Source organism: Octodon degus, unplaced genomic scaffold, assembly GCF_000260255.1.
Source record: "Octodon degus isolate 3935 unplaced genomic scaffold, OctDeg1.0 scaffold00195, whole genome shotgun sequence".
NCBI lineage: Eukaryota > Metazoa > Chordata > Mammalia > Rodentia > Octodontidae > Octodon > Octodon degus.
Genome location: NW_004524771.1, coordinates 298,273 through 321,116, shown reverse-complemented (window position 1 = coordinate 321,116; position 22,844 = coordinate 298,273). Strand labels below are relative to the sequence as shown.

General features: G+C 41.3%; 2 protein-coding genes across 3 annotated transcripts in view; one reads left to right on the top strand and one right to left on the bottom strand.

Annotated features, from left to right (window-relative positions):
- Iqck (IQ motif containing K) overlaps window positions 1–20,102 on the bottom strand; it is a 145,040-nt gene extending 124,938 nt beyond the window's left edge. For both annotated transcript variants that reach the window (XM_023704371.1, XM_023704372.1), the window contains exons 1-4: window positions 19,784–20,102; window positions 9,082–9,146; window positions 5,662–5,791; window positions 4,740–4,837 (exon numbers count right to left, since the gene is read on the bottom strand). In XM_023704371.1, coding sequence (XP_023560139.1) covers window positions 4,740–4,837; window positions 5,662–5,791; window positions 9,082–9,146; window positions 19,784–19,967 — 477 coding nt within the window. In that variant the 5' untranslated portion in view covers window positions 19,968–20,102. The remainder of the gene's footprint in view (window positions 1–4,739; window positions 4,838–5,661; window positions 5,792–9,081; window positions 9,147–19,783) is intronic.
- A 195-nt stretch (window positions 20,103–20,297) lies between these two features.
- Window positions 20,298–22,844, top strand: part of Knop1 (lysine rich nucleolar protein 1) — an 11,434-nt gene continuing 8,887 nt past the window's right edge. The window contains exons 1-2 of the mRNA XM_023704412.1: window positions 20,298–20,373; window positions 22,494–22,810. Of these exons, the coding sequence (XP_023560180.1) occupies window positions 22,496–22,810 (315 nt within the window). The 5' untranslated portion in view covers window positions 20,298–20,373; window positions 22,494–22,495. The remainder of the gene's footprint in view (window positions 20,374–22,493; window positions 22,811–22,844) is intronic.

Genomic DNA, 22,844 nt, shown 5'->3' with positions numbered 1-22,844 from the left:
AAGAAGTAAAGTCATGCTGTTATGTTGAGCTGTAGGGAACTCAGGTCAACAATTTCTGACATTGCCAGTCAAGTGGAAGACCCAATACTATTATGGACTACTGGACTCTTAGAATATTTTGCTGAGTTTACACCCCTATAATATTCAAATAACCCCTGTTAAATTCAAATAACTTAACAAAAAAAGGGTATACAGATGAATGTCCATTTTGTATCTGTGTATTCAAAGTGGTTAGGATAGATATATAGTTACATTCTCTTAATGAATAGAGGGATTTGTTCTAATGGTGTTTGTAAATAGGATATCATGTCCCCATCTTGTACAGCAATTAACCACTAGGAAGCATGTATGCAATGCATTAATTATTGAAACTGTCCTACCAATTTGATTTGAAACTGTTTCAGTGCTATTTGTTTATCAATAAAATTATGGGAAGAAAAAAAACTTTATTATAGATCTGTATTAAGTTAATAAAACATAACTAAAAAAAAACCACCTAGTAGAAGGGAAAGTTGGTTATGAGGAATGGACATGAATTAAGTGGTCAGAAGGAGTTAGGGGAGAAAAAGAACAGTTGACAAGAATTAGAAACAGTTTAGATTTTATAACCAAAAGCAAGCAGCAATCTGTTCTCTAGAAAAGAAAAAGAAAAATCAATACTTCTAGGAACTATTTAGGGGACCCAACTCCTATTTATGGAGAGGGAGGAAAGCCAAGCTCCGAGGATATTCAGACGAAGTCTTACATCACTCTCCAGCTGGGTGATGGTATGTTATAATCAGCCTCTCTGAGTTCTAGGACCCTCCTCAGTAGCAGGGAGTCGATGCAGAAGAGGATTCCACTTAGAAAGTTATTGTGAAGGTGAAACAAGAAGATGCCTGGAGAGTACTTTGAGCAGGGTCAACTTACAGTGGGCAACTCATCAGTGAGACAACTTCTCTGAATCTGATATTATTTCTGGCAATCATCATAGCAGTACACCACAAAGAACTGTTACCTGGGTGTGATGGTCAGTACTGGAGTCACTGCCATTTATTGTACTACCTCTTTGTCTATGGAATAGTCTGATTCAGCAGTGTGCCTTCTCATGTTACAGGAAAACCTGCGATTTGATTGTTATGTTTTCCAGGCTAAAACAAGGAAGCTAGGTCTGTAACAGCAAATCAGGAGAAAGAAGGAATGGAGGTTCCCTAGATTTGAACTGACTAGGCCTGTATGTCAAAATTAAGCTTTTTTAAAATTTTATTGAGAAGGAAGTAGCAATAAGACAGTTTCAAAACTGATTAATAGGACAGTTTCAATAATTAATACATTGTACATTGTTATCTTCTTAGTGGTTATCCATAGTACAAGATGCAGACAGGATATCCTGTCCAAACGTTATTAGTACAAATTTTTCTTCTCATTGAATTAAGTGAAAGTAGCTGTATATCTATCCTAACTATTCTGCATATAGAGATATAAAATAGTTCTTCCTTTGTATCCCTTTTTTTTGTTTAGTCCTGTCAGAAATGGGTATTCCAATGGCATCTAAATACTATAGGTGCGTGAAATTCAGCAAAACAATCCAACACAGTCCAGCAGTCCACAATAGTAGTGGGTTATCCACAGAAGTTGTTGACTTGAGCCTTTCACAGCTCAGCATATAAAATTAAGCTTTTCTTACAGAGCAATATGAAGAATGACTTATAGCTATGTCTTTATTGGTCTAGAGATGGGAGGGTCTCTGCCTCAACCCAATTCCCAAGAGCCATAGATGATGGCTGAACTTTTTTTTTTTTTTTTTTTTTTTTTTTTTTTTTTTTTTTTTTTTTTTAATGTAGCAGAACCAGGGATCAAACCCTAGGATATTCTTTCACTCAGAAAAATCTCCTGCTATTTTTTAAAGTTTTGAAACAGGGTCTCATTAACTCCTTAAATTGCCCAGGCTGGCCTCAAATCCATGATCCTCATGCCCCAGCCTCCTGAGCACCTGGAATCACAGGTATGCACCACTGCACTAGGCTTAACTACATTTTAAGGAAGGAGCCACAAGCTAGATGCTGGGCTTTGGCTTTGCTGAGTGGGCAAGCTGGATGAAGTTGTTCAAGACCAGAAAGGATCTATAAAGGCTGCATGGGGAGTGGGTGACTGACTGCAGAGGAGAAAAACACTTCCAATAAGGATTGAGAGGGAGGAAGTACTGCTTGATACATGCAAACAAAACCGTCTTCCCTACCACCCTGTGAAACTATCAATAAAGTAAAATTCTGCTGTGAAATCACTGTAGAATGTATGAGAGCTGGCTGAATCAGGAGTCCAAGTTGCCAAACAACATGAGTGAAGCCACTCAGGCCACAGGTGCAACCAGCCCTGCCTGGGAAGCTGCTGTAGTATTGGAACTGTAATGGTACACAACACATTAACATTTAGAGAGATCTCTTTATGTGCCAGGGTCTGGCTGAAGCATTTTGCATGTGCCTAGTAATCCCATGAGCACCACTATCTTCATCTTTATTTTACATATATGGAAACAACAGTGATTTAAGAGCTGAAATAACTTGCCCTGGGCTAAGAAGCCAGCTGGTATGGAAGAGGCCTTCAACATGAACCAACTTTGACTCTAGGGCCTTCCTTTTAAGCAAGGCCCCAGTTACTAATTGATTGCATAATTAATATATGAAGATGATTAGGCTGTGACTTTTGCCATTCACTATTCTTTCCCATCAATTAAATTTGTGATGTAGATGGATGTCCTCCTTCTCCTCCTCCCTTCCCCCTCCAGGCTGCCCTGCCAAGGATGGGCCTATTACAGTAGTCTTCCCACAGATAAGAGCTAGGTTTTGGTCAAGGACATAATAACAGTGGTGCTTTGCTGGGTCTGATTATGTGCTTGCTTATTTAACATTTATTGACGACCAACTGTATATTCACCATGTGGCAGGCAGTGGATAGAGTAGCTGAGCGTTGAGAAGATGTACAAAAATAAATCAGACAGAGAATATGTCCTCAAGGCACTTAAAACACTTGGGGAGACAGGCATGTATAAAATTAAATATATGTGGTTAAGAATATCTTAATTAAGGCTGTCTTAACTTCCATAAAATTCAGAACAGATGAATACTCTGAAATCTGAGAGCTGGGATCAATTACTTTGAGTTTGGACCTAACATAGAATTGGAGGCCTGAGAGAGGTGTCACGCAGTTGAGTTTGGAAAAGCAAGCAGAATTTAAATATGCAAAGAAAAGGAGGGGGGATTTTTTCCTAAAGAAGGAGAAAACATATGCACAGAGACCATGAAGTAGGGGATGGTATAACGAACTTAAAACAGTTCTTTGGGGCTGAAGGGTACTCTCTGAAAAGGAGAGTTGTAGATGGGAATAAAAAAAGAAGGGAAGGAGGGAGGGGAAGACTGAAGAGGGCCTTGAGAGCCAAACTGAGAGCTCTTTGTTTCAGGAGTGTATCTGTCATTGTCAAAGGGTGTTGTGGCCCAAGGCTTTGCTCTCCATTCCAGCTACATAAATGTTTGCTATAGTTTGGATGCTGAATGTCCCCTGAAGGCCCATGAACTAAAGGCTTCATCTCCAGGGTTGTGCTACTGAGAGGTAGTAGAACCTTGGGGGAGAGTAGTTCAAGGCATTGCTTGAGAAAAACTGAGTATTTACTTGAACACATGAAAACCATCTTCTCAGTATAGAGAAGTACTATGGGGCAGAACATATTTCATGGGCTGAAGGGCAACGAGGTGGGTGATTCCATTATCTGTGAATTTTTATGGACCCAAAATGTTGACATCAACTGGGCTCTGATCATAATTACTGCCTTTTTTATTTTTTAAGTCTGGGGATGGAACCCAGGACACTGTGCATGCTAGGCAAGTGCTCTGTCACTGAGCCACATGGGCAGCCCTGCTGGCAACTTTTTAAGTGTCACTTTGAATCATTTAATCTGGATTTGAATCCTAACCCTGTCACTTGTCCTGAAGCCCTTATGTCCCTGTTTTCATCTGCAGAATCCAGATAATGGAAGGAACTTCGCAGGTCTCTTATGAGTGTGAACTGCACTACTGGATGTGAGCAGATGCCTGGCACAGGACAATTGCTGTGTCAATTGGAAACATTATTTTACTTTGTGTGTACATGTTGGGAGGTGTAATCCAAATTCTAGGAAGCAAAATTGCAGGGAACACATGCACCCAAAGTATCTGAAGGGAGGGAGCAGGTAAGTGAAGCTGCATACAGGCTTGGAAGACAATTGGGACAGCAGTGTAGTGATGATGACCAGTACTCACTGTGCTATCAGTGCATGCCACGCTGCTCCCATGCTGGTGGCCTTCAGGACAGCAGGTATGAATGGCAGAGGCCAGAGGGGAAGACCAACACAAAGCCAAGTAAGAAGTAAGGTGAGCTTGAAGCACTGTGTACAATAAATAAGAATGCAGGGCCCAAGAAACCTGGAAGATGCCAAATTACACAGAAGGGCAGGCAGGGACGCCAAGCAGAAAGAAAAACCTCTCCAGAGCCTGGGAGGCCAGGCAGATAACGATGTGTGTGTGTGTGTGTGTGTGTGTGTGTGTGTGTGTGTGTGTGTATCCAGATGCCACCGCTGGGCTTGGATAAGTGATCTAAACACAAGGCTCTCCATCCTTAAGGAGTAATTTTGAGAGTAACAATTTGATAGTACTGAGATCATGAGCCACCATCTGATTAAAATGAAGCATTAAGAACTTAAAAAATAATGGACCCATCAAACAACCAACCTCAAAACACTTTTCTTGCTTTGCTTGGTGAAGTAGGCTGGCCATTCCAGGAAGCAGGACTGGGAAGATGAATGTCTCCAAATATTCTCTAGGAGAACCTAAAATGAAATCCCACTGTAGATTTCAAGCTGTCCAAGTTCATCTGAGAGGGGTATTTGATGCTGAACTAAAAAAGAATCCATCCATTCAATCACATGACCTTAAATGTGACATTTGATTCCAAATCCCTGAGCTGGACTGCATTAATAAAGAAACTTAAAATGTTCCTCTGTGGTCGGGTGAGGGCAGGCCAGGCGCTCCACAAGGTCCACCAGCTCATTACAGCTCTGAGGCAGTAATGGTAAGGAGGCCAGAGGGCCAGAGGGACTTACAGGGAAAGTGTAGTTGGAATTGAAACTGGAGAGGAAGTGGGAGGGGAGTACCCTGGACAGCACAGCAGGACCATCAGGTGGTAGCAGTGGGTGGTAAGGCCCAAAGCACACTGTAGAAGGCATAGAACAAACCCAGAGCAATGGCCAGGCACCAAAAAGGTCTGAGGAACCAGGGCGGGGGTAGGATCTGCCTCAAGAGAGGGCACCATGGCATTTGCTTCCACTTTTTGCATTTGTTTATACCTTTCCTGCCCTCCTTTGTATTCCATGTAGTCTGAGTATGGTTATTGTTTCTACCTCTATTACATTTTAATCTTAAAGACAAATCAGTGGAACTGAGGATACTTTTCTGAAAAATAAAAGCTACACTATACTGAAAGCCTAGTGAATACAGTAAGATAAATTAAGTGATAAAAAGGCTTTTTAATAATTAGAGGAATGCAGTCTTATTTCTGTGGTCTCCCTCAAGCCTGTATGATCACCCCACCCTGTGGTTCTGCAATGTTATAAACCCAAAATTATAACAGATGAAGCTCCACTTCCTTACTTACATGTTTTTGGATCAACTGCTTCAGATTTAGGTTGAGGGCAGGGTATGTTGGAGACGGTGGTGGAATGGGAAGCTGGGAAATAGAGCTCTGTGTTGAAGTCATGGGAAGCCAGTTCCTCCAATAGCGAAGCCTGACAGTGGGCAAAGAGTGGAGTCAATACCTATCAGCAGCTTAAATAATTATTTTCCTTTATAACTTTACAAGGGAATAAAATTCCACATTAGATTTTAGGCTCAAGAGGCACATAGAACATACATCTTTGTCTCCTTTTCCTCCTGAGACACCTACCAATGACAGTGAAAGAATAAACCCCGAGTAGAAAAAACAGGAGGGCCATCTGTGGCTGAGAGATTGGACAACAAATCCACAAGAAGCAGGGATGAAGCCTGTGTTGGTAAGTGAAAGGGGACATAGTAGCCACAGGTGGACATGGCTTGGGAGGACACAAGTGCATTTCCCCACCAGAATTCTGAAGGAGCTCGGTGCTGAGAGTTGCCAGGCATCACAGAGGGAAAGAGAGAAAGGGAACAACACACAGCAGGGTTGCTACAGGATCTGGCTGGGCTCCACTGGCCTGGAGCCCACATTCCTTTGCCTCTTGGGACTCATGAAGCTACCTTCACATCAGCCTTTTATATCCAGCTCCCCTCCTCCCCAGTCACACAAATGAAGCCAAGAGGAAGCAGAACTGCGCAGGGTACATACTGGTGGCCCAGATAGAAAACCCCAAAACACTGAACATGGACTGGGAGGACCTCTGCTCAGCCCCTGTTATGGCTTGTATCCAGATGTCCCCTTAAAGCCTCATGCAGGGGGCCCAGCCCTAGCTCAGTTCTTTGGCCAGGGAGATGGCTCAGTGGAATAAGTGCTTCCTTGGCAAGTGCAAGGGCCTGAGTTCAATCCCCAGTTCCACCAAAAAAAGAAAAAAATAAATAAATAAATAAAATAAATTAAAAAAAAAAAGATAAAGCAAAGCCTCATGCAGTCACAGGTGGGGTTTTCAGAGGTGGTTAGATCTAGAGTGTGTGACCCTGGAACTGATTAACTGATTCACCCTTAATCATACTTGGATTAAGGGTGCTAGGATCAAGGGTGTGATGCCTTAAAGGTGGATAGCCTGGATATAAGATAAGGGACAGAAAGGCATGGGCTGTTGTTTGCTTGCTGTTTTTGTTGTCTTCTGCCTGCCATGAACTGTTTCTCCTCTGTGGTGCTCCTCTTCCATGTCACCCTGCCTTGGAGCCAGCCAGTGATGAACTGAAACCTCTACAAACTGTGAGCTGAAATAAACCTTTCCTCCTTTAACTTTTCCTGTCAGAGACTTTGTCTCAGCAATGAGAAAAGTAACTAAGACAGCTCTCAAATTCTGACTCTGCCTGCTCACCCTGAAGAAAACCTTCTAGCACTTCCCATAAGAAATTGCTAGGGTTTTTTTTTTATTATTTGTAAAAGATAGCCATCCAGAAAACCTGTATGTACAGCTGTGTTGGTTAACCTTCAAGATTAATTTGTCTGGATTAATGTATGCAGAGATAGCTGGTAAAATAGCATTTCTAGCAAGGTATGATGGAATACACCTATAATCCCAGAGCTTGGGAGGCTGAAACAGGGGGATCACTGTGAGTTTCAGGCCAGCTTGGACTATATAGTGAATTTAAGGCCAGCCTATATGATGTAGCAAGATCTTGTCTCAAAACAAAAACAAAACAAGAAGTCAGCATTTTTAGGTGTGTCCATGAGGGTATTTTAAGAGATCAGCAGATGAGTTTATAGACCTAGTAGGAAAGATTTTCCCTCTGTGTGGACAGGCATCATCCAGTTGGCTGGGGGCCTAAAGGGAACCAAGAGGCAGGTGAAAGGCAAATTCTCTCTTCCAGAGACAAGATGCCCTATGTCATCTGCCCCACATAAGAATTCCTTGTTCTACAGCTTTTGGACTGTGGACTTGCATCAGTTCAAGTGCAAGGCCAGATCTCAGGCCTGTGGCCTTGGTCTGAGATTTATAACATCTGCATCCTTGTTTCTGAGGCCTCTGGACTTGGACTAAGCTATACTACTGGCTATCCTGGGTCTTCAGCTTGCAGATGGCCTATTGTGGAACTTCTCAGGTTTCATAATTGTGTGTGAGCCAATTCCCTTCATAGGGCCCCTGTCATCTAGATAGATAGATAGATAGATAGATAGATAGATAGATAGATAGATAGATAGATAGATAGATAGATAGATTTAACTCTTATTGGTTCTGTCTCTCTGGAGAAGCTTCAGATATCAGCTATACAGAAAAATCTGCTCAGGCTCCTATTTTAAATTTTAAACAAATAAAACTCTACACACAAGTCAAGAAAATCAGTAGTATTAAAGACAAACATTAAGATACATAAACAGAGAAAGTGACTCTGGAATAATGACAAACAATTTGAGAAAGAGAAATCTAATTAGTATCTACAGAAAATTCTGACAGAAATTGTATCCGTACACCTAACGCTGGATACTAGCCATTGTGTCCTCTCCTGCGCGGTAGCCACCCTCACACTGTAGGGTATACTTCATTTCCTACTTTGATTGGCCCAGATTTGCTCTGCAGAGCTGTTTCTTTCTCTACCTTTAATAAAACCTTGCAACTATGGAAAAAAAAAAAAAGAACAGGATGGTATGAAAAAAGAACATTCATAAACCAAAAAAAGAACTTTAGACACAGAATCTCTGTCGAGGCAGAGACTGACAGAAGCTAATGGAAGTAGAGACATAGATTTGGGGCCCATCAATATGACCCTGCTCAAGTTGTTTCAGCATCATTTTTCATATTGTGGATTGAATTCAGGTCTTTTATACTGAATACATCCCCAGTCCACTTTTTATTTTTTATTCTGAGGTACAGCTAAGTTGCCTAGATTAGGATGGACTTCTGATTGTCCTGCCTCAGCCTCCCCAAATACTGGGATTACAGGCGTATGCTGCCATGCCTGGCTATGTTTTTGAAATTTTAAACTCCATTAAGTACCTTCTAATCCCCAAGGCATACTTCCAAGGTCCTCCCTTTCTGGTTGCCCTGTCCCTGACCCTTTTTCTTCACCTGGCCTATGCTGGCATGCATAGAAGCCTGCTCTGTTTACAAGTGTCCCGAATATAGGTATGATACTAGATCTATTGTAAAGGTCTCGCTCACCCAAGAGCTCATCTACGCCCCATGGAGATACTATGAGTTATTTATGGTTTACCTTTCCTATTTAGTAGATGCTGAAACCAAGGTTTAAACACTGTTAATGGTGGGGTTAGGGTGACCCCGTCTTTCTAATGGTAGCTCCAGTGTTTTCCCCATTTTCTCTCCCTAACTCCTGACATCACCCGACCTTAGCCCAGCCATCCACACTACTCATATTTAAGAGCTTTTTAGTAAGTTGAGACCTGGGCAATACTCACAGTAACTGGGGTTTCTTGTTTGGTTACATATCCTTCTGGAAAGTGAGGCAGCTCAGCTTCATATTCTAAAGAGAAGGGAAAAAGTCTTCAATGTCATATTTCATTGCAGTTTGTGATGTTATGTCTTTTTCATTAAGAAAGACAATTTTTTTTCAGCTGGTTCTGTACAGAAATTAAAAATAATAGGTTATTGCAGGTAAATACTTAACATGGACAAGCCACTTTATTTAAAATAGGTGAGATAGTTGGTCTCTTGCACAAAAGCTCCAGGCTTTATGTAAGAGTCTAAGATTCTTCCCAAGAAGATACAACTTAAATTTTGCTCAAACCTAACCATGAAAAAAAAAGAAAAAAATCATTAAAGCATATACATAAAATAATCAGCTATGGAAGAGCAAAATTAAATGACATCTTATTCCACATTAGAAAGAAAAAAAAGACCAACTGCATAAGAAACTAGACTAATAAATGCACCAAAAGGGAAAAAAAATTCTGTCCTTTTTGAATTTTATGCTTAGGAAACATACCTTTGAAAACTAAAAGTAAAATATGTTCCAGTTATGCAAACTTGAAATATTTATTTATTTATTTATTTATTTATTTATTTATTTATTTATTTATTGAAGGAACTGGGGATTGAACTCAGGCCCTTGTGCTTGCCAGGCAGCACTTATTCTACTGAGCCATCTCCCCGGTCCCTCAAAATACTCTAATACCTTCAGATGTAGCATATAGGAAATAACAAAGAGCATAATTCAGAAGGCAAGAGAAGTTGCTATATGGTCTTGGGTAAAGAATAAAAGAGCTCTCAAAACAATAGTTATGCAGGACTACGTAAAATATATTAGATGTACCTATTTAAAAGGTCATTGAAGATTTCTATGAAACAAAAAAAAAAAAAAACCTAACTATGAGGAATAAGGGGAGGGGGTAATAGGGAGGGTGATTAAGGGAAGATGCCAGTAACACCCTTGGAGTAGAGATCAACACAGAGAACATTTTACCCTTTCAGCTGCCCTGTTGTTGAGAGAGGGACAGAAAATGCTCATGGGCTATATAGTTACACCCATAAAGGAAATATAATTTAAAAAAACTGAAAAGGCTAGTGTTTTAAAGGCAATTTGCACATTCATTTTGCAATGATGAAGAAAAATAAAGTTCCTGGGTAAGACGGCACTGATGGAACGCGATGTACAGGAGGTCTGTTTTATTCAGTAGTAGAATATTTCTCAACTATTGTTTGGACTCTTAAGTTTCAGGGTGGAGACAAGTACCCCAGACTACAGGCAATAAGCAAACTTGTCTCCTTGTGCCAGCTAATTCTGTGTGACAAGTTATAGCAGTCTCCCCTCACTGTCGCTTGGACTTGTAATGTTTCTCAAAGGCCCTGGTACTAATGACATGTATGGTAGGAGGCTTTCATGACCCTGGGGCTGTGCCCTCAAGGCAAGACTGGGGCTCTAGCTTCTTCCTTCGCCTTCGCTGCCTGGCCAGGAGAAGAGTGCTTTTGCTCTGCCGTGCAGTCCCACCATGATCCGCTGCCTTACCACAGGCCCATAAGTAACAGGGCCAGGCAACCACAGACTGAAATGCTAAAAACTGTGGGGCAAAATAAACCTTAAGCTGATTATCTCAGGAATTTGTTATAGTGAAGGAAAGTGAACACAGCCCTTATCCTCGGAAGACATGTCCTAAGACATGTCCATCTCTCTGATGCCTAAAGTCACAGATTGTACTGAATATTACATGTCTTTTCTATTCATAAACTTATGATAGTTTAGCATAAATTAGACACAATAAGAGATCAAAACAGTAATAATAAAATAGAACAAGTCAGGCACAGTGGCAACTTAGTAAGTGAGCAATTTGGCAAAATTCTATCTGAAAAGATAATTATGATAACAACTTGTAATACATTATTTACAATTATGAATTCTTTCTGAAAAAAATTCCTTGCAAGAACATTTTCAGATCATAATTGATTACAGAGAACTAAAATTGCAGAAAGTGAAACTTCATATAGATGGAAACTTCATATAGATGCAGAAAGTGAAACTTCATATTTATAGATCCCTGAACTACAAATTTAGGGATTTAAAACAACACAATTTATTACATATAGTTCTCTTGCACTAAAAGTCTTGGAATAGAGCTGGGCATATTAGCACACATCTGTAATCTCAGCCACTCATGAGAGTCAAGCAGGAGGACAAGTTTGAGGTTAGCTAGGTGTCTTAGTCACTTTCTTGTTGCTGAGATAATACTGGACAACTATAGCTTAAAAGGAAAAGATTTATTTTGGTTCTTGTTTCAGTTGATGGGCTCCAAAGCAGGGAAGCATGGCACAGGGATATAGCAGAGGAGAGCTGGTTATGGCATGACAGTGGGAAAGCATAGAGGGAAAGGGAGACAGGGAGGGAGAAGGGAGGAGTCCAAAGGAAAGATAACCACCTAGGTCACACCCCCAGTGACCGGCTTCTTCCTACCAGACTCCACCTCCTAACAGCCAGTCAGCTCTGCCACTCCCATAATCCATTTACCTTCCAAAAGTACCACATCTAAGCTCAAGAAGCTTCAAGGGACAGCTACAGCTAAACCATAGCACTAGTCAACTTAATGAGATATTGACTCAAAAGTTGACAAAATTTAAAAGGGTTAGGGAAACAATTCATCGTTCTTCAGGTTCAGCCCACAGAAATATCCCCTCTGCAGACACATGTGCGCGCACACAGAGTAGTCTGGGAATGGATTCTGGTCCCATTATGCTAGAATGAAGGCACCAGCATGGCTGTGATTTTATCTGAGAGTTGGGGTTATCTGAGCTCACTAGTTGGTAGAATTCAGTTTCATGGGTTGCAGGTATGAAATCCCCATTTCCTGTCGGATGTCACCTGAGGGCCACGCAGCTTCTAAAGGCCCTCTTGAGGTCCTTGCCAAAGGCAATCCACAATGGCTGTTGCTACAAGCCCAAGGATTCTTTTTAGCTTGAATCCCTGACTTTTCACTTCTTTCAAGGGCTTGCCTGATTAGGTCAGGCTCACCCACAATAACCTACCTAATTTAAAGTCAACAGATTAGAGACATTAAACCTATCTGGAGAATATTTCAAAGCACACCTGGGTAGGTATTTGACTGGATAATGGAAAGATACATGCACTGGGAGGTGAAAATTTTGGGGCATATTATAACTATTTCTCCCCACTTGGGCAAGCACGTAAATTCCCCTTTCTTCCTCCATGTGCTTGAGATAGCATGAAAATTGTTTTGAGTTTAAAACATACACATTTTTAATATTAATTTTATTGAGAAAGAAATAGCAATGAAACAGTTTCAAAACAGGTTAGTAAGGACAGTTACAATAGTTAATACATTGCATAGTGTTGTCTTTGTAGTAGTTATTCATAGTACAAGATGCAGACACAGTATCTTGTCTAAACACTATTAGTTCAAAACTTTCTTCTCATTGAACTAAGAGAAAGTAGCTGTATATCTATGCTAACTATTTTGCATATACATATATGTATTTTATTCACTGCAAAATGGTCCTTCATTTATATCTCCCTTTCTGTTTACTTTCGTCAGAGATGGGTATTCCATTGCCATTCATATATTGTAGGTGCATGAATTCAGCAAAGTAATCCAATATAGTCCAGTAGTCTATAATAGTAGTGGGTTATCTGCAGGACTGGCAATGTCAGAAGTTGTTGACTTGAGCTTTTACAGCTCAGCATATTAATATGGCTTTACTTTTTATACTTAGTGGTTATACTTTCTGACCAAGATAAAGCAAGACCTATATAACAAGAAATGTAACTTTTGTATCTGACAAGGTCAGTCAAATCCCCTCAGGATTTACCCTGAAACCCTGTACAGTAACTGCACTGAAGATAGCAATGTGTAATACTAGGGCTATGCTTAGAATTCCTCTCTTTCTGGTCTTCTAAAAGCATACTGCTTCTAATGTCAAATCAATTATTGCTATACTCTCTCCCATGTAAATGTTTGTTTAAAAAAAAGGTAACAAATGAAAACAAGAGACAAAAAAAGTCATAGGACTGTCTTGCTACAATGTTGTATGTGGTTGGATTTCTAAATTTCTGTGTAAATTTTTTTTTTTTTCCAGTTCAGGCCATTCACACAGAATGAAATACAACTTTACTCTTTTTAAATTTCACACATAAACATGATGCTGAAAAAGTTCTTTCTATTTCTGACAGAAAAGCAGAGCTACTCTGTTTCACAAATGACAGCACAATTAAAGCTAAAATAATATAAAAATAATTTGAAAAATCCCTTTTACTGTACACCCTCAGAATAAAGCAAGAAAGATAAACAACAGTTTCTGCTAGCCAGAAAATGTGTTCCTATTTATTTAGGCTTTAGGGTTCACTGAACCTCATCTGTGTGTGCATATGCGTGGTTACTTATGTGTACTCTATGCAGTGTAGTAGCTCCTAATCTTTTCATCTAGTTCACCTAATCATTAAGCTATTAACCAATTAGAATACTATTATATCACACTGAATGACTTTACATAATTGCTTCTTTGAAATACTAGTAACATTGACACATTTATTTGGCTTGTAGAGGCCTGAAATATTATAGATAATATAATCTAGCTTTTTTTGCTAAAAGAATATGGCTCTTAATAAATTGATTTTCTGAGTTTTTTAAGTCTCCCAGGCTAGGTCAAACTGCTCAAGCATAGAACTTTTTAAATTCTCTCCTTTCTTTTCACAATTGACATCAATTTTCCCCTTATTTGAATTTTATAAAAATTAGTAGAGGGGGCAGGGGAGATAGCTCAGTAGAATAAGCTCTTGCCTAGCAAGCGCAAGGGCCTGAGTTCAATCCCCGGGTTCACCTAAAAAAAAAAAAAAAAAAAAAAAAATTAGTAGCTATCTTTTCTAATAGATTGTAGGTTGTGAAGGGAAGTACTTGCGTTTGTTTGTGCTAGTGTGTCCCCAAATAATACTTGTGGGGTGAGTAAATGAATGGCAAATGGATGCATAAAACACAGTACAGCAAGTTACCATTAGATTCATTCGTTCTTATCTCATTATTCTGAGAGCCTATAACATACCAGAAACTAATCTAGGAGCTGAATATTGGGCCTTTCAGTACTTCTACATGTGACATAACAAATCTATTTAACAAGTGTTCTGTTGGGCATTTGGGTTGTTTCCAATCCTTTATTAATTGTTGTATCAAGCAGTGTCGTGATGAGCATACTTATAAATATATCATCAATCTGAATGGAAGTATTTTTTGGTAGGATTAATCCTCACATTGGAATTATTCTGATAAAGAAAAAAAATTACAGTGTGGGAAAATTGTCAATCTCTCCCACAGAAAGTTTACATCAAATTCTATTCCTAACAGTGAGACAGGGGCTTTGCCGGATAGATCAGTTGTTTAAAAAGTGCCGCTTGGGTAAATGCAGGCAGGCTCATAGGACTGCGGTTCAATTCCCAGCTCCAGAAGCTGTACCAGACCTGCCCTTGAGGCAGCCTGAAATAGAAAAAAAAAAAAAAAAAAAAGGAAAAAATCCTCCTCCTGGCAGTGAGACTGCCTGTTTCTCTGTGATATACCCAATCTTACACATATTTGAAACATTTTTATTTGGATTTCTTTGCTATTTACACTTTTCCAATGAAATTTCTTAGTTCAGTTAAAGTTGAGGACAAATTCTCCATCATCTGACCAAAGAAGATACACAGTTGAAATGATTATGAAGAAGTATAGGAAAATACATTAACTTCGGGGAATCTGTTGTGTTTGCTTGAAGCCTCTATAATGTTTAAGAAAATCTAGCAGATTTGACAATGTCAGTTTCACCTTACAACTTCAATTTGAATATAATTTTAATTACAAACTTGCTATCATACTGAAAGACACAAGTGAATTTAATTAAGTTTGCAAATAGCAATGAATTCTTTAAAATAATTTACCAGCTTGATTTTTTTTTTTTCTCAAGTACTGGGGTCTTTGCACTAAGTTACAAGAGCTATAACCCCAGACTTTAAAATTTTTTTAAAATATTGAAACAGGGTGTAAGTCACCAAATTTCCCAGGCTAGGATTGAAGTTGCAATCCTCCCACTCTAGCTTCCCAGAGAGCTGCTTAGTATAAGGTCGGGTCAAACACACAGCTGATCCATTTAATTTCTAAGAGTTGCTCTCTGATGCTAAAAAAATGTGCTTGTGTATTACAAGTGGTTAAGGAAGTTAGGTATATTAAATTCATAATTTTATAATCTTTCAACTACTGAAGCCTATATATGGGACTAGGTAAATTTGATGTTATGTGACTGTTAAATGAACTTTAAGAACAAGTGGGAAGAGTTGCTTATTTTATACAGCAACCTGAAAGTATTGTTGAATCCACAGAAATTGGTAAATAAGCATGATCATGGAAAGTAAAAGAGAAATATGTCAGATTATGAATCTCCAGCTTCTGGACTAGACTGCTGAGTGAATGATGGTGACATTCACTGTAATGGAAAGCAATCTGTTCTATCTCAAATTTCCTGAAAACATTAATTTGTTGGTGTCTAGAAGTGTCTGGGTCATGCCTGATCCTGCAGTGAAAACAGTTCCAAGCACTTGTATATGTTGATGGAATGCATGAGAATAACTTATTTGGAGAAATGAGGTAGAAATTGGTCTACTTTGGTAAAAGGTGAAAGATTTATATGTTCTGAAGAGAAAGCTGAGTATACTTTGGGTTGACAAGGGAATGGAAATACAAGTGGTGTGAATGGAAATGAAAGTGGTGTGAACAAGGGCAATGTGTTCTTTCTGGATACTTGGCTGAGAGGGCAAGATGATTTAATAGCTGAAATGGCTATTAGAAGGTGGGACCAAGTTGGAGGAAGTAGGTCCCTAGGCCTGTGCCTCTGATGGATATATCTCATTGATGGGTTTATCTCCCTCTTGCTTCCCAGCTTCCATGAGGTAAATAGCGTTCGTTCACTGTACACTTCTGCCATGTTTCTGCCTTGAAAAAGGACAAAAGCAATGGAGCCAAATGACCATGGCCTGAACCTTTGAAACAATGAGGCAGAATAAATCTTTCCTTCTATAAGTTGTTTGTATCAGGTATTTTGTTATAGCAACATAAAACTGACTAGTGCAATAACAAAGCCTAGATGGGGAGCAAGGTGAGTAGTGGAGTAAATACTTCTACATATGTGGACAAAAACGTGTGTTGGAATAAAGAACTTCCTAAATGTCTGATTCTTCTCAGTGAATGCCTTGTGTGCCAAGTGTTTTACCACAGAACATTTGAGAGATTAAAATCTTGGGCACTGATAGATGTTGATGGATGAGCAGTGCTGAAAACTGGCTGGTATTTTTCTCTGGCTGGTGCAGCTGCTGTGCTAAGGAACAAGCATTGATTTAGAACTGATTCATGTTGGTACCTGGCAGGTGGCACAAGGGATCAGATTTTATCACAGCATGAGAGTATGGGATTAAGTGTTTTTTTTTTTTTTTTTGTATTCAGTACAGGGTCTACAGGGTCTCACTGTGTAGATCGGACTCATAGTGATCCTCCTGTTTATAGCCTCCCAAGTACTGGGATTACAGGCACACGCCACCATGCCCACAGTGTCAATCATCATCTCAGTGCACCCTGGGGGTGGGGCAGGCACGGCATGCTGGGGGTCGAACCTCTGACCCCTGCATCTCCCTAAGCAGGTGCTTTAATCCGCTGAGCTATTTGGTCAGCCCAAAATGGAGCTTCATTTTTTTTTTTTTTTTTTTTTTTGGTACCAGGGATCAAACTCAAGATCTTGCTCTTGTCAGGCAGGCGCTAATGCCACTGAGCTATCTCCCCAGCCCTAAGTGATGAATCAAGGATAATAAAAAAGAATATTGTCAACAGTTATAGCAACAGAAAATAGAAAACTGTAAGCCCCAAATATTTACACTCTGTCTTGGTTAAAACCATAGTTAAACATCATAAGTCACAAGCCACACTAAGATTTGGTTAGAGGCTTTGAAAGAAATGTTTATTGAAACTAATATAAGTGATTTTGGGAATACAAAGTTCACAGTCACTAGAAAAAAAGAGGCAAAAAGTGGAGAACATGTACAAATAAATTATCAAAGAGGTGGGCACGCAAATACATGCAAGAGCATGAACCAAAGAGGAGAAAAGTCTTATGTTGTGATTTACCTATACTGTATCTTGTCTTCAATGAGACTGGGTTCTTGGTAGGCCTGTACATATGGTTATTTAATTTTTAAATGAAAACAATCTAATAAAATGTGACACTTAACCTAAAGATAGGATTCCAATAAATCTTGTGTTTTCCTTTTTCCTATTTGAAACAACTTATTCACTGTGTTTGTTACAAAAAAGTGCATCTGCTAGACATTTAAGAACTGAATTTAATCAGCTAAAATAATGACAGTACCCACATGGATAATTCACCAGCTTCGACATCATTAACTTCAATTTTTAAACTCCATTGCTTTATTTTATTATTTTGCAGTACCAGGGATTGAACTTGGAACCTTGCGCTTGCCAGGCAAGCACTTATGCTCTGAGCTATTTCCCTGGCCCTCCATCACTTTGTATGTGGTATCAATTCAACTTGCTTTTCAGAAAGCCTCCAGACCCTCTGTCATTGCTTTCTCCTACAGGGCTGATGTATCAAATAAACTGACTCTAAATCACAATGCAAAGCACATTAATTTGTTGACACTAAGGAACATTTATTGAATACCTTCTAATTGCAGGGCTCTGTCCTGAGCAACTTTGCATACATTTTCTCATTTGGTCTTTGCAACAGGCCTGTGAGGTAGGTACAACAACGATCCCCTCGAAAAACGAGACAAGCAGTTCCATCACCAACACTCTCCTACTAAGTTGTATTATAAAGAACTGTTTGAGTTGGAGAAGTGATCAGACTTGGAAAAATAGCAGCCACAGTAATTACCTTCCAGTACTTGAATGGGATTTTTACAGGACAGTAATTGGGTTAGTTCCTTGGATTATAGCCCCAAAGTGTAAAACATATTTTCTTTTCTAGTGCAACATAATGCTAGAATTTTAACCACTTAACAGTATACCCTGAGTGTCGCTCAAGCATCATGCTTGTTCACATACTATCATGAGCTCAAGCATCATGCTTGTTCACATACTATCATGAGCATTTTGCTCAGGTAGATGTCATTTTGACCAGTTGGTTCTTGCATTGAATAAATTTGATAAAGTTATCATTTTCATATTTCTTGTTATAATTATCTATATACATTAATGAAAAAAAGCATTCAATTTTTAGTTATGCTGTATTTAAACAAATGGACTGGTAAGCACTGGATGTGGGTTGAAATAGGTCTTCCTGAGGGGACCTATTGATTCTAGGTCCACTATTTTCTTCCTCATATTCTCTGTTTCTTTCAACTCATCATTTCCCTCTTTTATATATTAGGGCATTCATTGTTGCTCCCATCCAATAAATATTTACAGACTTGCACAGTCCAGTACCATTTGTGGCTATTAAAATTAAAAAAGCAACTCAGTTCCTCAACTATGCTAAGTACATCTCAAATGCTCAACAACCCCACATGACTACTGGCTACCATATTTGATGGCACAGATTAAGAAACAGTGCTGTTACATTCAAGATAAAGATAGTGGAGCTGTGATCCCAGTACTCAGGAGGCTGAGGCAGAAGTGCCTTGAGTTTGAGGCTAGCCTGAACTACATAGCAAGACTGACCAAAAAACAGATAGTGATGGTGGACACAAGAATCTGAGTCCTAGGGCCTGGGAGATAGCTCAGTAGAATAAGTGCTTGCCTGGCAAGTACAGGGTCCTGAGTTCAATTCCTGGTAACACAAAAAAAGAAGAAGAAGAAGAAAAAGAATCTGAGTCCTTGACTCTGAACTAACAGCCTTTGAGAGGGCAACTGAACAAAATACTGTCTTGGCCATTTAAGAACAAAAACTCAGCTCTTTCTGTAAATGAGGCAGTTAAGCACCTTCTGTAACTATCTATTCCATCCTCCCACCACCACAAAACAAGAGGTATTATTACTTATACACGATAGTAAATTAAGTGACTTGTCCAACGTAATTGAAGAGGTCTGTAGATCCATAAAAGCATAAGTAAATGAAATTCTGCTTGTAGGTGTTGCGTAAGTTTTAACACAGCCTGGTAACCGTTGTGCATACGTGTAATCCCATCATTATGGGGAAGACAGGAAGATGGGACCTTCAAGCCCTGCCTAGGCAATTTGGCCAGACCCTCTCTCAAAATATAAGGGCAAACTGTGTGGGGCAACCCATGCTTGTAATCCCAGCAGGCTCACTGCTGAGGCAAGATCACAATGAGTTCAAGGCCAGCTTGGGCCTTGTGTCAAAAAAACAAAAAAAACCATCAGGGCAAAGACCATGAATTCAATTCCCTGTAACACCGCCCTCCCCCAACAAAAATATAAATAAATTTCTTTTAAAAAACTAAAATTGAAGCAAGAAGGATTAAAACCCGTTTGGCACTCAACGCGTGGGCTCCACAGTAGCATCACTTGAGCGCGCAGAGCCCGAATCCACTGGAAGCTGTTTTCCCGAGCGTACCTTGAGGACGCGGGACCGCGTGCGGCCGCCCCGGTGGCCCGGTCCGCCGCCCCGCCCACCCTGGGCGCTCCGAAAACAAGCCTTCCCTGCCGCCGGGAAGTCCGGGCTGCCTACCCTCACAGATCTGCTCCCACAGGTTTTTGCCCGGGGATTCGGCGACCTGCCCCGGGGAGACAGGCTCGGGGGTCACTGGCGACACGGTGGGCACGGAGTTCGGGGTGGTGGTCAGCGAGTCCGTGGAGCCCGTGGGGTCCTCACGTTGGCCCACACCACTGGACAACTGCCGCGTCGCCGCCATGGTCGCGGTTACCGAGGAAATCGCGTCCGCGCGAGGCGGTGACCCGGAAGGAGCTGGCACTCGCGGGGGCGACTCGGCGACGGGAAGTTGACTTCCGGGTCACGGCCGAGCGGGCTCTCACGTGGAGGCGGGGCGGTGTGTGCTGCAGGTGAGCGCGGGGCGAGCTGCCCGGCGGGCGCGCGGGGCCGTGGGCCGGCTCGGGGTGCGCGCGCGCGCGGCGGCCGGAGGGGGCTAAACGACGTCCCGCGCCCCACAGCCCGCCCCGGCCCGAGGCTGCCACCTCCGCGGAGTTCTCGGGCTTGGAGGCGGCCGGGACCCCGCGCACCCTCGCCGTACGCTGCTGACGGTCGCTTTGGCGGCCAAGCCCTCGAGCGGCCTCGCCCGGCCCGACCCCCGAGTCCTGCTGGTGGGTACGGTGGGAGCGGGGCTTGGCGCCCCGGCCGGGTTGGAGTCGCTGCTTCGCCACTGGCTGGTTTCGAGACCTTGGGACTCGTTAATGTCGCCGAAGCTTTTGAGGCGGGATAGCCAGACCAGCCCTTCCCAAGGCTCCGCGGGAGTTTAAAGCGCTTTTAGAGAAAACGTTTGCTTTTACAGGAGATGCAGCGTAAGGCTCATTCCTTCTTGCTTTCTCACTGGAAATGAATACGTTTGGGGTCTTAGGGCTGAAGAGGAGGAGGATGCGGGGTTTTGAAAGGCAGAAATGAGGACGGAAGCGGTTTAACCTGACCTTCCGAGGCTTTATTTTTATCAGCTGTCTTGCCCATAGCCTGAAAGCCCTGGGCGTTCTTGACTCCGTCTGCTCAAGGTCTGCACCCTCACCTGCTTCACGCCCCTCTGTTTATATGTCAGTATTTCTTGGATGTTGTCTTGGATTTTGTTCCAGGCTTAATTACCACCCATGTGGTCCTGTTGATGTCACCTGTGACCACACAGCCACCCCTGTTGCCTCAGACACATCTGTCCACATGTCCAGTGAACACCTCCACTTGGATGTCTTAAGTCATCTGTCCGAGACAGTCTCTTTACTTGGAGAGCCCAAGCTGGAAACTCGTTCTTCAGAAAATATTGACAACTGGTGGGGCAGATTATACGTTCTCCATCATCCTCCCCACACCGCTCTCTTTGCTTGTAATGTTACCTGTTTCTCTCTCAGATCTACCAGCTTTTTGATGGCTGGTTTATTAATCATGTCATTTCTGTAGCTCTTGCTGAATTCATGCAGTGAATATTTATTGAGCTTCTGCTGTGTCCCAGACGCTGAGGTAGACCCTAGGAATACACCAGAACATAGGATCGATAGGAATGAGCACAAGAGGTACCTAAAATAGGTACTCTAGGTACTTCTGGAGGAGGTTATGAACGAACTTGAGTCATAAGCTAGGCCTGGATCTTTGAAACTGCTAAGAGGGCCAAGACCAGTGTGACCTCTCTAGGCTGAGATCAGGTGTAGAAACTCCTGGTCTTTCCTTCCCATCATCTAAACTTCTGATGGGGAAGTTCTCCATTTCTAGATTCCCAGATGTATCCATGACATCTAACCCTAGTGTAGGAGTGGCAGAAATTGGGCTGTTAGCTGGAGTTCGGGAATTAGCCCAGGTAGAAGCTGAAGTGAATTGTGCATGCCAACCCCTTTTCACAGGTAATCCCATTTATCCAAGCAGTGCTAGGCATTTTTTGGGTTGCTGTGTATCACTGCAAGTCATTAGATGTTAGCAGTTAATTTGAAATGTGAGAACAGTACAACAGGCTTGCAGTGGCTCCTGACCTGAGCAACTTCTTGTTCAGTCTACTTATGGGTAGGAAAACTGAGGCCCAGGGGAGCAAAGGGCAAGAGTGTATCAGAGCCATCATTTGACCCAGGTCTTTTGAGTTCTAACTGGAGCTTTTACTGTGCCTTGTGGAAGGCAGTTAGGAAATCATAAAAGTTACATAGCACAAAGGTGGAGGACTCATTTCTAAGTCCAAAGAACTGACTGTACAGATGAGCCAGAATTTGGGGTTAGTTGGGCCACAGTTGGTCCTTCTGGAGGAACAGTTTCTGCTTACTGTATTCATTAAAAAGCCTCAAGTGTGACTGTTGGTTTTCCTGGCTTCATCACAGTTATACTGTCAATTGCTGGCCCAGGATAGGTTCTTGGTAAATGCATGTTGAATGAATGACTGCTTAGTGCTTTGAGGAAAAGAGTTAGAAAAAAGGAACCATAGAAACACTACATAGATCATCTTATTTATTTTCTCTAACAACCCTTCAAGGAAGAGGTGTTAGCCCCCTCCCCCTATTTTTCCAGATGCAAAAACTGAGGCTTGGGAAAGCTCAGTAATTGATCAGTTAAGATTTTGAACCTAAGGCTTTCTGAACTTAAACTTCCTATTATTTCTCACAGATTTCCCATTGTTCCAAAAGAATCATAACCATTTTCCAGTTCCCTAACATTTTAGATCACATACTTGGGTTTGTGCAGAGCTTAATAGAATTGAGCACTGGGGCCTGGGTGTGGTGATAACTTGTACCACTTCTGTTTTCAGAAATGATCACCAAAACTCAGAAAGTAGACCTGGATGTTGGGCTTCCAGAGAAAAAGAAGAAGAAGAAGAAGGAGGTAGTCAAAGAACCAGAGACTCAATACTCAGGTGTAAATGATAAGAATTATTTTGCTGATAATTCTGTGAGGACCACATCCCACTCTAGGACTGTAAGCCAAGAGCAGATGTCCCATATACCCTTGTTGAAGAAAAAAAAGAAGAAAAAGACAGGCCACAGCAACTTTTATGAAGAACTCCCAGAATCTGAGCCCACATCACAAGCGAGACAGACAGAAAAGTCACCCAGCCCCAGGAAGCAGGCCTTTGACCACTCAGAGTCCTTCAGTGGGAAGA